We start from the raw sequence: 17,428 nt of genomic DNA on the forward strand, positions 1-17,428 counted from the left end.
CCTTCTGGAGTTCTGTCAGTGTTTAGAACTGAAAAGGAAAGATGATTTAGAGGCAACACTCAGGAGGAATTTGTAGCTACACTTAAGTAACCTTTAAAGGTGTATGATATGCAGAGAGTTTATCTCCTTCCTACAGAATTCCCATGAAATAAAATATTTTTCCTCAATTATCCAAAAGCCTAACTTCTGCTTTTAGCATGGTGTGAGCTAATTGTGCAGCTGCTTTGTCAGCAGGCTGGATTGTCACAGCTTTGCAAAAATACCAAAGCTCACTGAGATGCCACACCAGACTATATTCTTGCTGTCATGTGGAGTTTTGAGGAACACAACTAATCCCTCTTTGTTACCTCTCATTCTAGTGCGCATGATCTCACAAAATGGGATCTGTTCAGTAACTGCTACAGATTACTAAGAACTGGAATTGAACATGGAGCTATGCCAGAACAGGTACAGTGAGCAATATCTGCACTGCATCATTTGGGGATTCAAAGTTTTAGAGAGTCTATTAATTGAGAAATTCAAAAGATTAATGCATTAGACTGCAGTTATTTAGGAAAACCATGGAGTTTTGAATGAAATTTATACTGTAGTGAGGCCCTGATGAGGAGGTGAAAAATCTTGGTATATGAGATTTTTGAGCTACTTCCTCAACTGTGAAGTAAGGAATAACTAATGTTCCTTGCTGTGAAAATCAATGCGTAAATCATGATGTTTACACTGAAACCCAACATTTGTAAACCTTGGCTGCAATTAGTATTATCACAAGTTACTGGTGTGCAGTGAAGGTAATGGAAGTTTATGAAAACCAGGAACCGAGAATATTTAGCAGGGATGCTGGCCAGCCTTTCCAGTGGGGTTCTTAGAGTAGACACATCTTGGACTTTGTTTCTTCCCAGTTTGGTCTTAATCTCTAATGGATGAGCACAAGGGTCATTTCAGATTCTCCCAGGATTCCAGTTTAGACTGCTGAGTGCCTACTCCAGCATTTCAGCACATTTTAAGTTATAATTTTATTTCAATTAGAAGCCAGTTGTTCAGTCTAAATCAACTTCATTTAGGAAAAAAAAATCTCATGAAATTCCATAAAGTTATTTTCTAAAATGGACCATATGGAGGGCATGTCACCACACGCCATGTGAAAGTCATGGCTTTAAGGTCTGGGACCTTCTGCTCTTTCTGAGGTTGCTACTTAGTGTTGGAATTGTGCTACCTGGAGGGAAGGGGCCAGAAGATAAAAACTGTACATTCAGCTACCAGGCATCTTGAGTTTCTGGGTTTCAGAGTGATATGGCTCCCCAGGTATTTCTGTAAGAAGTTAAGAACAACGTTCTGAAATCTGAACTATCCTCAGTGTTTCTTCCCTCAGTCCACTTGAAGAAGTTCACTGAAAAGGAATGATTTTTAATCTTTACCCATACCTTTTAAAAAAGTACTTTGAAGTGATTAAAGCTGTTACAAACTTGATTTATTCTGCACAGAACCACTGACTGATGGAAGCATCTTCAAGCCAAAAAGGTTTTGACATTCTTAGCGCCTAATAGAGATTTGAAATTTTAAAGATTTTTATGGGTTCCATAAGTATGAGCCTGGTCTTCTCCATGAGGCAATTTGTATTTTCTCCCTTTTTTTTTTTAGCAATTGCGCTGTTGGTTAAACAGTGGAACAAATTTTCAGACTGTTTTATATTTGAACTGATGCTTTTGATGTGAGAGATGTAGATGTTGGGTTGCACTTTCAGCATCCTGTGACATCACCTCTTTCTGTACTCTAATGCACAGTTTTCTGTTCCATTTCCCAGCATTTATATATTTTTCACCTGTAATAGGCTCATTTCTTATTGCACCAAACTAAGGAAAAACATAATTGAAACCAAAAAGTACTATTTAAGAACTGCTCTTATTTTTTCTCCCCAAAATGCATTATAAATTCTACATACACTTTACTAATATGCTTGATATTTCCAGTGTGCTGGAATTCTTTATATTCTCTCTGTTACAGATTGTTGTTCAGGCATTGCAGTGTTCCCATTACTCTATCCTCTGGCAGCTGGTGAAAATCACTGAAGGTTCCCCTTCCAAAGTAAGTAGACATTTGATCACACAGATTTTAGTGAAGAAACACGACTTGCCTAAGAAGGCATTAGACTTCATTCTCTGTAACTCCACCTGCTGTACTGTCATTTCATGTCATGAAACATACAAAATGTTGGTGTTTTGATTTATTCAATATTTCAGGATGTATTTGTCATCATGCATATGTCTATAAAAGCTGTACAAACAGCTAAAGCTTGTCTTTATCAAGGTTTTATACTAGCTGTACTAGCTATACTAGATTCTTACATTTGTATTGCTGAAGATAAATGCACTTTATTGTGAGTACATCAGTTTGCAGGAATGGATGAGTAACTGTTGTTGACAATACTTCCCTAATAGTTGTAAACAATACTTTTGGTCTGTATACCACAGATAGCTTAATATTTATCTGTGTTTACCTTGCTTACCTTTTACTTTCATCTCTTATGGTGCTAAATAGAAATGTAGGGTCACTACCAAATGATTACTAATAAAAAGTGAGTGCATGCAAGTGTAATGCAGTAAAAACAATGTTACATGTAACTTATTTGTAAAAATTTCCTTTCCTAGGACCTTTCTCAATCAGGGCCAACATCCTGTCTTTTTAGGGCTTTTTCGAAAGTAATGCATCAAATGAAAATTATACGGAAGCTGAAGTAGCAAGCATATTTTGCCATCAGCATCAAAAAGAAAAAGATACTGTACTAAAGTACTACTAAAATAAGCTTTTTATGCACATAAAACAATAAAAATACAATGTAAATTCTTTGAGTTATTTTGAATAGACATATATTGAGATTTTTAAAAGCTACTAAAAAAAAGAATAATTAGTATTCTTTATTCTTTACTTTCATTCTCATTTTCCTCTCTTAGCTTCTTTAGCTTATTTCTCTTTAGCATTCTGGTAGTATATAATGTTATATCCTGAATCCTTATAACTGAGAAAACTGAATATATCCCATTTGCTGGATGCCTTGAGTAGCAATGGACTCTTGGTGCAAATGTCATGAGGCCAAACATTTGGTAAGATTCACATATCCTTCCACTGCATTTCTCCATTTTTTGGAGCTAAATGCAGTAAATTGCTGCAGTATAACATAGGTGGCGCAGAGTGATAGCTGTCAGCATTGCTGGGAGAAAGCTTCATTGTTCTCTTGCTTCTAAACTACAGCTAGTGGCTAATACATACAGCATCTTTGTGTATAGAACCTGGTCAGAAGCTTTGCATTTTCATATCAAAGTATAAATACAAGCTGTTGTTTGCAATATAACCATGATGGTCCAGTTAAACTGAAAAAGACCTTTATTTATTTCAGCGACTGTTCTAGCAGGCAAGCTTAGTGCAGTTGTATGGCTTTGCCTACTTTTTCCAAATAGGATACATTTGCATGAGGCATTATTTTATGTGATGAATGCAGAATAGCCCTGATCTTTCATATATTTCTAATACTATTCTGATTTGTATTAGTCATGATTCATAATGTAGTTCATAGGAATGGAAAGAACTATGAAAGCTCCATCAAGAATGACCATTTGAAGTACATATCAATTCTGCTTCTGGAATCCTGAATGAAAATCATAATTACTGTAACCTGGAGAGCTGTTATTAACTTAGTGTTTGGTGTTTCTTCTAACCCTTTATAAAAGTAATAAGTGTATCTACATGCTTAGTTCAAGAGTAGTCTTCATTAATGCCCTTTGGCTCTTCATACCTGGCCAGTAGCAACCGCAGCTGTGCTCACCACAGAAATGGGATAGAAAGAAATTTGCAAGTGTGATGTGGTTATAGCATTTTGTTCTGTGAGAGTTTTTTCTGTCAAACTCTCCATTGTAACTTATTCACTGTGAAAATACATCTGATCTGCACTATATCTGTCATTTAATTCATTAGGAGATCATTTTGCCCATGGTTGTTTTATAAGTTGTGATTTGGCCTATAAATTAGTAGGCATTAAAAGGGGATCACATCTAAAGTACGATATATGGGAAGACAAAAGCATTAACACAAGCATCTCAGAATGAAAAATAGGGAACTTCATGAGCAATTTCTAAATAGTCAGGCTTTAACAGGAACATTTCTGATGCAGTATTTCAGTATGTAGGTCCATCCAGCTTCCTGGTGTGACTTTGCTGTAGCTGTAAGGTTCTAACAACAGAGGGGTGTGATGGTTTGTAGGCTGAAGTGGTATCTTTAGTAAACCAATGGATATAGCTGTAAAAATTAGAGAGGCTTTTGGACACGCAAACCTTTCGGGTTTAAAATAAAAGCAGGAGATTACAAAGAAAAATACAAGCTGAGAGCAATTGCTTGGATTCTGCTTAGATACAGATCACATAAACTGTCTCTGAAAGAAAAGGAAAAGGTCATTGCTACCTATAGGGTGGTGGGGGCAAGGGAAGGCAAGACGGTAAGACAGTAGGAGGGAAGTAGGAGCTGGATAGTGGGGAAGAAAAATAAAATATGAAAAGGCTAATTGGGGAGAAGGGAATTTATTGTCTGTCATAAACCCCATCCTGAGGCCTTGTTTTTTTGTACCCCTTAGAGTTATGATTTTTTGTTCCCAGGCTTGTGTTTAGAAGATGATTTTTTAGATTTATCTTAAGCACCCAAGTTGAGAGATCAGAGATGGAGGGGTTGATTTCTAAGAAATGTCTGCTGCCAGATGGGTCATGTGTGTGAGCTCATGCTGGCAAACAGTAGCTGCTCTGTTTCACCTAATTAGTTACCACGTAGCCATTCAGTTGCTAAGTACAATATTCAAGGGTGTTCTGTTTCTGTGGGAGGAAGTACTTAGTTTGGTTGTAGTGAGCATATATTTGCAAGGTTTACATTTCTCAATTAGGCATGCTCTGCATCCATGAGGTGTACATTTTATTGCAGGGAGTTTGAGGCAGGATGGGTGCTTCTGGTAAGATTTCTCTGAAAATGAGTTCTGAGAAGAGTTCAGCATTGTTTAAGAATGTTGGGTGTTGGTTCTAGAGCAAAGTCACACACAACAACCAGGGCTATACAGTTGGGAACAGAATTGTTCTGGAATTCAGTTATTCTTCATCCTGGTGTTGAGATGGCTCTTCCAAAAATCCAGCCTGTCTGCTGAGAGGATTGCCCTTGTTTGGAAACTGTCCTGGGCATTGTGCCCAAGCCCAGGGCATATTTATTGCTTTCTGAGAGACACTTTATATTACAGTATGTTTTGGACTCTGGCAGATGTGTCGGTCTCTAGCATTTTATGTGTGGCTGGGAAAAACTGTGGTTTAAATCAAATTAGGATGAAGTCAACACATAATTAACTTGCAGTCAGGGCAGCACATAGAATCATAGAATAGTTAGGTTTGAAAAGGACCTCAAGATCATCTAGTTCCAACCCCCCTGCCATGGGCAGGGACACCTCACACTAAACCATATCACCCAAGGCTTCATCCAACCTGGTCTTGAACACCGCCAGGAATGGAGCATTCACTACCTCCCTGGGCAACCCATTCCAGTACCTCACCACCCTAACAGTAAAGAATTTCTTCCTTATATCCAGTCTAAACCTCTGCTGTTTAAGCTTCAACCCGTTACCCCTTGTCCTGTCACTACAGTCCCTAATGAATAGTCCCTCCCCAGCATCCCTGTAGGCCCCCTTCAGATACTGGAAGGCTGCTATGAGGTCTCCACGCAGCCTTCTCTTCTCCAGGCTGAACAGCTCCAACTTTCTCAGCCTGTCTTCATATGGGAGGTGCTCCAGTCCCCTGATCATCCTCGTGGCCCTCGTCTGGATTTGTTCTAACAGTACCATGTCCTTTTTATGTTGAGGACACCAGAACTGCACACAATACTCCAAGTGAGGTCTCACAAGAGCAGAGTAGAGGGGCAGGATCACCTCCTTCGACCTGCTGGTCACGCTCCTCTTGATGCAGCCCAGGATACGGTTGGCTTTCTGGGCTGTGAGTGCACACTGCTGGCTCATGTTCATTTTCTCATTGACTAACACCCTCAAGTCCTTCTCCGCAGGGCTGCTCTGAATCTCTTCTCTGCCCAACCTGTAGCTGTGCCTGGGATTGCTCTGACCCAGGTGTAGGACCTTGCACTTGGCATGGTTAAACTTCATGAGGTTGGCATCAGCCCACCTCACAAGTGTGTCAAGGTCCCTCTGAATGACATTCCTTCCCTCTAGCGTATCAACAGAACCACACAGCTTGGTGTCATCGGCAAACTTGCTGAGGGCACACTCAATTCCATTGTCCATGTCAGCGACAAAGATATTAAACAAGACTGGTCCCAACACCAATCCCTGAGGGACACCACTCATTACTGATCTCCAGCCGGACATTGAACCGTTGACCACAACTCTTTGAGTGCGACCATCCAGCCAGTTCTTTATCCACCGAGTGGTCCACCTATCAAATTGATGACACTCCAATTTAGAGACAAGGATGTCATGTGGGACAGTGTCGAATGTTTTGCACAAGTCCAGGTAGATGATGTCAACTGCTCCACCCCTGTCCATCACTTTTGTAGCCCCGTCATAGAAGGCCACCAAATTGGTCAGGCAGGATTTCCCCTTAGGGCAGCTATGCTGGCTGTCACCAAGCACCTTTCTCTTTTTCATGTGCCCTATCATGCCTTCCATGAGAATCTGCTCCCAGATTTTGCCAGGCACAGAAGTGAGACTGACTGGTCTGTAATTCCCCGGGTCATCCATTTTCCCCTTCTTGAAAATGGGGGTTATATTTCCCTTTTTCCAGTCGTTGCGAACGTCACCTGACTGCCATGATTTTTCAAATACGATGGGCAGTGGCTTTGCAAGTTCATTCGCCAGCTTCTTCAGGACCCGCGGATGGATTTCATCAGGTCCCATGGACTTGTGTACATTCAGGTTCTTAAGATGGTCTCGAACCAGATCCTCATGTACAATGGGCCCAAGGTCTAGGTTTTCACAGTCCCTGCATCTGCCTTCCAAGACCTGGGTGGTGCGGTCAGAGCCTTTTCCAGTGAAGACCGAGGCAAAGAAGCCATTCAGGACCTCAGCCTTCTCCAAGTCCTGTGTAGCCAGTTCTCCCGAAAGCTTCCGGAGGGGCCTACATTGTCCTTAGTCTGTTTTTTAGCCGCTACATAACTATAAAATCCCTTCCTATTATCTTTAACATCCCTTGCCAAGTTTTGCTCCAATTGGGCCTTAGCTTTCCTAACTTGGTCTCTAACTACCCTGACAACATCCTGTATTCATCCCAGGCCACCTGTCCTTGTTTCCACCTTTTATAAGCCTCTTTTTTCTTGTGCATTTTTCTCAGCAGCTCCTTATCCATCCAAGGAGGTCTCCTGGCCCTCCTGCTGCACTTCCTTCTAGTCGGGATGCAACACTCCTGAGCTTGTAGCAGGTGATCCTTAAATATTAACCAAGAGTCTTGGGCCCCCTTACACTCTAGGGCTATATCCCATGGAACCTTGCTAAGCAGGTTCCTGAAGAGGCCAAAGTCTGCTCTCTTGAAGTCATCCTCAGGATAAGTTATCAGCTATACCGTAGGTAAACCAGAATACTGGACACTTTTATAATCATGGAACAATGCTAATGTATGCCTACAAATGTCAAACTATGTTCTTGTAACTGTTCACAAGTTATGCTAATCCCTCCCCAAGACACACTCAGCTCAAGAGTTACATGTGCACACCCCAGCCCTCACAGGATATGTGGAGTACAGGCCCATTGCCCTTCTTTCGGGGAGTATGAGATCCCTGCTTAGACATGGCTGCTGCTGGACATGTGAGTGCTCCAGCTTCATGTGTACCCACACCCACAAAGCACTCTACTGCCGCAGAAAGGACTCAGTCAGAGATCAATGTGATCAGACAAAAAGCCATTTATTGCAAAGCATTAACTCCTTATATCCTATTGCTTACACACACCTACAGCAATTTGGCATATCATGATTGGATACTTGTCTTGAAGACCCTTAGTGACTAACATATAATTGGTTAAGCACAGGTGTGAGAACTTGACCTCGAATGCTTGCCAACAGTCCACAGTTCTCATAACTCAGTGAATTACAGCTTCTTCTTATCTTGCTTGCTTAGGCTTCCTCAGGCCTCCCACGGCCTTGCTGTATCCCTCGGAGTTATTCAGAGCTCATGTACCAAATACCCATTCTCCTGTGAGAACACCGTCTCCAACATGTGCCCCTTTTTAGTTTTACTAAAAGTTTTTTACAATTTGGTATGTCTGCTCTATCACTGCTGGGCTTGTGTAACATAACAACCCACTACTCTAGGTAGCATTATTTCATTAAGCTTAGTCTGATTTGAAGTCACTTGAACCTTTATAACATGTGGCATACAGGTGGTTTTATACACAAAATCACAGCCTCTAATAATAGCTACTTTACAAGCATACATATTCAAGCTGTTACTTTTCAGTTGCCCCCAAGTGATGTTTTGCAATCATTTGTTTTCCTCTGTGTCATTTTGCTTGGGGTATTCATGGTCAGCTCCTGTAGCTGATGCATCGAGTTCTTCCACTCATCTGTCCCACTCATGGCAAGGCTTGACAAACTTTGCAGGCAGCCGCCGTGGACCTCTAGGTAGGAGGACAGAAATATACCCCTTCCTCCGGGTTATCAGTTCTTGAGAAATAGGTTAAAGTGATTCCTTAAAACAGAAGCATTCTGATGCAAACGGAATGTGAAGCAGCTGCAGAAGTAAACTGCACATTTTTAATAGTCAAGGAGTTTGCTCTATCATTACACTCCCCCCCCCTTTTTTTTGTCACACAAGCAGAATCAAAAGCAATAGTTCCTAACCCCTATGGGTCAGACCATATTGTAACATTATAAGGGGGATTTCCTTGAACCCTTTATATTTGATCAGCCTGTCAGTGTCCCAAGAAGGATGAGACCCATGTGTCCGACCAGCCTGTCTGCATACTGGACAGCCCACTGTATCAGAGGGTGATTCAACTAACGTATTCAGGGACCCACACTGACAGTGTCACTGAATCAAATCCCTTACATGCTCTTGATAGTACACTGACTGGAAAACAAGCTTGAAGCAATACACAACAAAACTACAGTCACTAATAACAGCTAGAATGAGTTATCATTACCCATTTTTTCTTTTTTTTTTTAAGTCGCTCACCCTGGTTTGCACAGCTAAAACCACCGGCCTGTCAACAGCAACCTCCTCAGCAGCAGCAACCATAAATACCTGCCGCACTTTTGCATTAACCCTTTCTTGCCCAAAATATTGAACTCCTACCTGTTAGAACTTTTACATGAACCTGACAACAAAAAATATACAGAACACTGCCTGCCCTCAACACACACACACACATATGCTTGGGATCCCACAAGCACACTCCACACAACTACAATATTTGAAACACAAAATCCAGACAATCATTGCTCCCACTACATAGTCCCACATGCAGGACGTGGCACAAGGACCTTGTGAAGACTATCAGGAAACCAGCTCCGAGAAGCATCATCACAGTGCAAGGTGGCAGGCTCAGCCTTAGTGGGTGTCTCTGCAGAGGCTCTGCCTCCCTCACATTGCATGAGGCTTGGGCTTTTATACTGACCAAAATGCACACTCATTCCGACACAGGTGGCCAGCCTATGTTGGAAGAAGTTGCCAGAAATATCTATAAAGGTTTCCAAGGGTTGATAGAAACATGGACATACTTATATTTACTAACTTCTAGTACATGAGTATCACAGACAGACTGTATTAAAGGAGTTGTATATGGGGTCCCAGCTCCACAGTCTGCTACAGTCTGCCCAATACCCCTGATAAGAGCATACAAGAGACCTTCCCATCTCAAGTGGGAAGCACACACACCACGGGAAACTGCAATACATCTGCATCCCCCACCCATCTCACTTCTCCCTTTACAGCTGCCCATTTATCAGGAGGATCTGGGGGATATAAATCAGGCTTCTTTTCTGGATGAATAGGCTCCAGGTCAAAAGCACCATCCAGGTCAGCATTGGCATTATCGAGCGTCAGAATCTCAGGAGCAGCAACAGCAAACTGATGAACACGCACAGGCTCCTTCTCGGGGTCAATAGGACCTGAATCAAAAGGATCATCTTCATCCTCATCTTCAGTCTTCACAGCCGTGGCAGCAACCAGTGGAGGTTCGGGCGGTAGGCCGGGGGGGGGGGGAGGGGGTGGTTGCGCGCTGGTCTCCATGATCTCATTTTTTGACTTTAACGTCTCTAAAGCAGTTCTCCAAATGACTAACAAACTTTTCACAGCATCATTGCCTTTCCACAGTTTAACTCCTGCCCCATTCCACAAGGATATCTCAAATCCGGTAGATTTATCAATCTCTGGGTAATGAGTCTTCAACCATTTCAGCATTAACTTTAAGTCTGTCTCTTTAAAGGTTGCTCCCTTCACCTTAAGAAGGACTGAAAACATCCATAAATCAGAGGCTTCTTCCTTAGCAATTTTTTCCCAAGTCTCGAGATTAAAAGCTTCACCGGCTCCCGCAATTAACTCCTTCTCCTTACTACAGAGCAACAATCTTTTTAGCATAGCTTCATCATAGTCTGTCCTCTCACAGAGAGGATATGTTGGAAGAGCTTAAGCATTACTTCTTCTTCTTAATTGTTTTCCCATCCTTAAGCTCCCTTCCAACCATCTGACTGCTCACCTTATTTGCACTGCGCAGTGTCTTCCGGGCTCACAAGGCTCCGATCCGAGGATTCCCTCCTCCGAGGCTTCTGCCTCCCAATCTTGGTCCAGCCAGATTGATTCCAGCCGATTTCTTCACAGCCCAGCGATTCACACCCTCTTCCGTTTCAATGTGAACTTATAGGGGGTCCCTGTTCGGGCGCCATTTGCCACAGAAAGGACTCAGTCAGAGATCAATGTGATCAGACAAAAAGCCATTTATTGCAAAGCATTAACTCCTTATATCCTATTGCTTACACACACCTACAGCAATTTGGCATATCATGATTGGATACTTGTCTTGAAGACCCTTAGTGACTAACATATAATTGGTTAAGCACAGGTGTGAGAACTTGACCTTGAACGCTTGCCAACAGTCCACAGTTCTCGTAAGTCAGTGAATTACAGCTTCTTCTTATCTTGCTTGCTTAGGCTTCCTCAGGCCTCCCACGGCCTTGCTGTATCCCTCAGAGTTATTCAGAACTCATGTACCAATATCCGTTCTCCTGTGAGAACACTGTCTCCACACTCTACAGTCACATACAGGCATTGGAGGTGTAGGTTCCTGCACATCACACCCAAAACTGACAGTCCTGCAGATGGATGCAGGCTGCTTATGGCTTCCAGCAGAGAATATGTGCCACCAGGCGCAGGCAGTGGTGGCAGTGGTGGGGTGTCTGACTTGGTTTAACTGCTGCTCTGTCCCAGCCCAAGGTTCTTCTCCATGATCACTTTTCCTGCTGCTTTCATACTTCTTTACAAGGTGACTCCTTTTCTCAAAAGCTTTCTTGTAGTCTCCAGGTTACTGTTTAATCTGGTAATTGTAAGCAAATTCATGTTAACTTTCCTCGTAGCATTATCAGTCTTTAGACAAACACCCCCTCAGAACAGGTAGGTTTGGGTGTTTTGTTCACAGGCACTATTGCACTCATATTTTAATTGTATCAACTGTTATTTATCCAGGCTCTTAACAAGAGGGTGCTCTGCAGATTCCCCCACACTGTGTAATATCATTTGTAGATTACAATTGTTATCATATATCTTAAAGAAGTGATAACAGCATATAAATGTTTCAGAAATGTTTTAATAGAAAAGTGATAATTAGGCTCATTCTTGTTCCTGCCATGGACTACTTAAATTTGAAGATATTATGCTGTACTGTTCAGGAAAGGGCTATTTTAATCCTGGGTCACAATGTGGCCACATGGTTTTACTCTTAACAACCAAGGGGACATAAAATATTTTTATAGCAGTTTTCTGCTGAAGCCAGCAGATCAGGCAGGACCTTGGCTGTGTGCCTGAGAATGGTAAAAGACTTGAAAATCTAATTATTTTTTGTAGTTCCCATTTTCTCTTTTGAAAAATACCACTCTGTAGTAGTCTGGGGATTTCTCCAAATTTAGAAGAGTTCCAGATGGCTCAGTTGCTCTGTTCAGTCAGGCTTTCTTTGGCTGGCTGTAATCTTCTTCATGCTATCAGGAGAGAGGATAATAAATAATGTGTACCTGTATGTTATTCATTCTGTGACAGAAAAATAGGAACCACACTCATTCACTTTTTAACCTTTATATGGGATTTTTCATAGGTTTTCGTTTCTCTGTTGAATTCATTAACATCTAAATGAAAGATAATTGTGATAGGAAGTTATTAAAGTGATTGTGACCCCAGTGTTGAAAAGTATAAATCAGATGGTTATGTTGGAGCAAACTGAGAAGCCTGACATCAGTCCTAGGTAAAATGTTGGGCTGGCTGACAGAAAACATAGTTGGTACAAGGCTGAAGGGCAGAATGAACATGGCCAAGAGATAAGACTGGGAGGAACAAATAAATCTGTTCTTGAGAAGATTGTGGTTTTGACTGATAAGAAAAACAGTTGAAATACCAGTTTCTGTAAGATGCTAGGTATCACACTGCATTTCAGGTGAATATGTGTATTTAATGCAATTGCTATTCAGTAGCTCAAAGCTGATTAATACATTAGAAAAAGCTGTAGGTTGGAAATCATCACCCAGTGGGATAGCTCCTGATGCATTCCAGGAGACATCCATTCTCTGATAAAATCTGGTAATTTTTACCAACCATCAAAGGAGGGAAAGTGAAGGCATTTAAAATGCAGATTATACAGATCAGTTGGTAAACAAAATACAGCTAAAAACCCAACGAGGTATTGTAATGCTGCCAAATGGAAGGTTTGTATCTGGGAACAAGAAGGCTGATCAGATAAAAAATTATTAGGAATAGGAAGGTGAGGTAGCTGGTAGACCTTCAGTCTATATCAGAAAATCACACTCTATCGAACATTGCAAGAGGGTCAGAAATTTAGAAAGACTTTGAGGTGCTTTTGGATGCTTGCAGACCTGCCTTCTGTTGTGAACCAGTACAGGAAGAACATATGGACAACAAAATGGCTTTACAGTAAACAAAGAGTAACAAGATCTTATAGTAGGAAGCAATAAAAAATGCTAAAACTAGAAATAAGATACATGGACTGAACAGCCAGCATAATTAGATGTTGGCATTTTTAGCAAGGAAAATGTTACATGTAGTAACATTTAATAGGTAAAATAAACCTGTTCAGGGTTTTTTTTAGATTTAGGTTGGATGTTGTTCTGCAAGGCACACTGTCTTCTGTCTGAAAGCTGGTAGAGGTATCATGGAGGAAAGTATGTTGTTTTGATTTGTTTTCACTAGTTTATTTTGTTATTCATAAAAAACCCAAATAATTCATCAGGATACAGTGTTAATTCGCCAGACTGAAGTACATAGCTTTCCTATCGAGCCTACCACTTCTGGCACCCACATTTAAAATAATGCATCAGTTGTCTGTTTAGCAAGGTGATCAAGAGCAGTCATTCATTTATCTTTTCCACCCACAAATCCCTTTTTCTCCAGATCAGCAGTCCTCCCTTCTTCTTCTGTAACTCATCAGATTTCTGTGATTTGCCTTCATGTTTCCCATGTCTGTGGACAGTTAGGATTTTGCTTTCGTTGAACTTGAGACATTCATTGGTATTTTACATCTTTTATTTCTGAGTACAGGATTCTTTATAAACCATCAGGTAGGCTGACCTTGAGGTATTAAACCTTTTGTTCTGAATGTTACATTTAGATTCAAGGTAAAATACAGACAATTTAACTAATGACTGTAATAATATTTATTATTGTTATTGATATTATTGTTATAGAATTATTTATAATGTGTATTCTATGATGATTATTGTTATTATTGTTGTTATTTATTACAGGGAAACTTTGGGTCACTTGTCTGAAAATTAGTGGCTTGGTCTCTGCTCTATAAGTAGAATGCTTTCTCATGGCCTTTTTTGTTTGGCCAGCTTATAGGATTGACTGTATGAAATTATGACCATATTTTTATTTTTCCTGTCAACCTTTTATTAATGTCCATGTATTATCCCTTTTTAATGTTTATTCTAGGAGGACTTGTTGGTATTGAGGAAAACTGTGAAATCCTTTCTGGCTGTCTGCCAGCAATGTTTATCAAATGTCAACACTCCAGTCAAAGAACAGGTAAAGGAAATGTCTGTCATGTGCTTTTAGAGAAGTGTGAATATTAAACTGCAACTCAGGATGACACTATATCAAACTTAAAACTTAGGTCTAAATAAAACACACACTCCGTAAGAAGAGTTGTGTTAAAAGAACCTTCAAAGCACAGCTGATGTCAAATTCATTTTTGATATAAGGATTACCTAGATGCTTAAACTCATGTTCAGCTCTCATAACTTTAATCATCTGAATCGCCTAAAATAAAAGCCTGTTCCTTTAGACACTATTAATTGCTTGAAATAGGCACTTTTAGAGGGTGACTGAGACCTTAAATGGGCTGCATGTTCCTCTGTATATTTTGGGATATATTCCACCTGTTATCGACTAATAGGGAGTCTAGAGTGACTCCTTTCCTGCCAAAGTGAAGCCTCAATCGTATTTCATTAGTTATCCTAATAATTTAGTTAAATGCAGGGGTTAATACTAATTATTGTATCTCTTTCCCATTGTGGCTAATGGGAGAAAATTGAGGCTTCTAGCAGTGCAGGTCATAGTACTGCATGCTTTCTAGCAGAAAAAAAGTTACTTCATTTTACAAAAATACTCTGAATAACACCAAGAATGTGATGTTTTCTCACACTGTGCAAAAAAATGGTCACTTCACAAATAGTTACATCTTTTTGAGAAACCGGAGTTAAGTATTTAAACAGTGTCTTCATTATAGAAATATAAATATCTGGAAGGTGTTTTAGATTCTCATCAGTATAAGCATAATAGCTTAGGTTGCTTTCCTTCTCTCTTTTGTAGCTGACTGAAAACTGAAGTGCATGCATCTCTCTTGCATGTGTATGTGCATGCACACATATGCCAGAAGTAAATATGTGAAATATGATTGCGTAATAAGGTACTAGATTTTTCTATGGCTCAGTTTACTTATCCAGTTCTCTGGTTTAGATTTTTGGGAAGCCATGCATGCATGGAATGGGAAGCTTCTGCTCTATGTGTTTAGAAATTGAAATAACAGATATTAAATCGAAGGGCTTGTTGAAATAATTCAGTCTTTGAAAAGGAAACGGCTGGTTTGTTTGCTGAGATTTTATGGCTAGATGCTGATTTGTATCAAGTCTTTTGACATCTTTTAGTTGTCTACAAATTGCATTTCTATCAGACTTCCCAAGATTCTGCAGACTGTAAATAACTGGCCTGTGGCTTTTGCTTGTGTTTTTCTAAAAGATAATACTTCTTAAGACCTCTCTAGTTTTTTGAAAGATAGTTCTCCTTGGCATTTACACATTCTGCAACTTGACCAGTATAAATGTAAAAGGCTCATAGATGTTGCTGGTTTATGCATTTTTAAAAGACCCTGATGTGCCATTGTCTTCCAGCTGATTTAACTTTAGTAGTTGGTTTTCTATATTCTAAGTAGTTACTCTTGGTATATTTTATTAATATCATATAATGTCAATATATCATCCGCCTTCATGGGAATGCCAACCATTCTAGCTTAAACTAGCACAAATGTCTTTTCTACATCGATAACTGGTAAATGATCCTTCCTGTTGCTGCAGTGGTTTTCTTTGCTCTTGATAAACCTCAGCACGTTTTTATTCTCTCATTACTGGTAGCCGCAATGTTGGGTTTTTCATTGGCGATTTAAACTTTTCTTAGAAGCTCCTTTGCAGTTCACAATTCTGTGGAAGCTTGTAAGCTTCAGCAAGACAAAGCCACAACCAAATACCTAGAGACAGCGAGTGTCCCAGTCAGAGTAGATTAGACCAAAGGTCCCTTCCAAGTGACACCTCTCTGGTCTTTAAATTTTGTTCCTTGAAAAGTATATTGCTGCAAATGCAGGACTGCTTCTTAATCCATTTGGTTTACTGGCTTTTTCTTTTTTGAGAATTCTGTGTACATTGTATTGTCTCCCTACCTCATTTGATCATTTATCTATGCATTCTTTCCAGAGAAGATCAATGTATGTACCAAAGGAAGGAAAAAACCTATTAGTTTTATAGAAACATGACTCAAACATTTCAAAATTTCCTAGACTATTTGAATGCCTACATAGCTACAATGCACAGACATCTGTATCTGAGCCCACTGCTGTCTTTATATGGGACAGAAATAGTATAAATAATTCAGTGCATTATTCATGTGCTCTATTTTAGAAGTCTGCATTAAGCTGAGCCTAAATTCTGTTGACTATCAGAGGACTTTAGAACAGGTGAGATCATCACTGAAATGAATGACAACTTTCTGGATCCAGTATAAAAAAATCCCAAATAGTGGCATCCATTTCCAAAGCCTAAGTAGAACATAGTTTACAATGAGTTTGTTCTTGTCTCAATACAGCTCATTCAGATTTTATAACATAGTCCAAGAAGGTAGTTGCTATGATGTTCAGCTTTCACAAAGATTTCATTCTGGAAGTTTATAAACCAGATTGCTCTCACTCGCTACTTTTCCTTAGGCTTGGTTCAAAAATGTGTTAAACACACATTTAACTATCTTTTCTGTTCAGCTCTTTGTAAAGGGGGAATATGGGACTGAATTAAAGCCTACATTGGATTTCATGACTCTCAGAGTTATTCCACAACCTCTAGTTCAGCTGAAAAGGCCCCTGGCCTACCACCTACCTGGGAATCATGATTGACACTGCCCTAAGTGAGACTCCTGCAGGCTTCTGGGGAAGAGACAACACATCCAACATCGACCTTCTAGGAGTCTTTTTACACAGGCAGACATTGAACCATCCTCTGAGTTTTCAGAACCTGAGGTTAAAGACAGAAAAAGATGATTAAAAAGTACTTTCTGAAAGGTGCTCAGGTGTTGAGTGTAATGCAAATGAATACAGCTGGCTATGACACTGACTTAAGCCATTGGGGAAAACAGTGTTATTCTCATGCATGAGAACATGCAGATAAGCCCTTGAAGAAAGCAAGCTGGTAATAGCTGCCTTCTCTCTCTGTTCTCAAGTAGTGAGGGTATAACAGTAATGAGCATAAATCATCAAGAGTTGTGCTGGGGTTGGTTTTTATCTAGATTTGAAAGCTGTGCAGGTACTTGATTCTTTTTGCAGAGATTTGATGAAATTCTGCCAAGAATTTGTCTGCAGCTACTTCTCTGTCTTTTCAGGATCTGACAGTGACTGAGCTTGGATTTTCTCTCATAATGTTTATTTTTGTGCATGTTTAAC

The 17,428-nt window shown here is 40.2% G+C and overlaps 1 protein-coding gene across 1 annotated transcript in view; it reads left to right on the forward strand.

The window, feature by feature from the left end:
* The window catches only part of STAG1 (STAG1 cohesin complex component), a 182,608-nt gene that overhangs the window by 145,473 nt on the left and 19,707 nt on the right, over positions 1–17,428 (forward strand). Inside the window, exons 22-24 of the mRNA XM_005143055.4 lie at positions 360–447; positions 1,999–2,079; positions 14,164–14,256. Coding sequence (XP_005143112.1) covers positions 360–447; positions 1,999–2,079; positions 14,164–14,256 — 262 coding nt within the window. The remainder of the gene's footprint in view (positions 1–359; positions 448–1,998; positions 2,080–14,163; positions 14,257–17,428) is intronic.

Source organism: Melopsittacus undulatus, chromosome 6 (genome assembly GCF_012275295.1).
Source record: "Melopsittacus undulatus isolate bMelUnd1 chromosome 6, bMelUnd1.mat.Z, whole genome shotgun sequence".
NCBI classification, from domain to species: domain Eukaryota; kingdom Metazoa; phylum Chordata; class Aves; order Psittaciformes; family Psittaculidae; genus Melopsittacus; species Melopsittacus undulatus.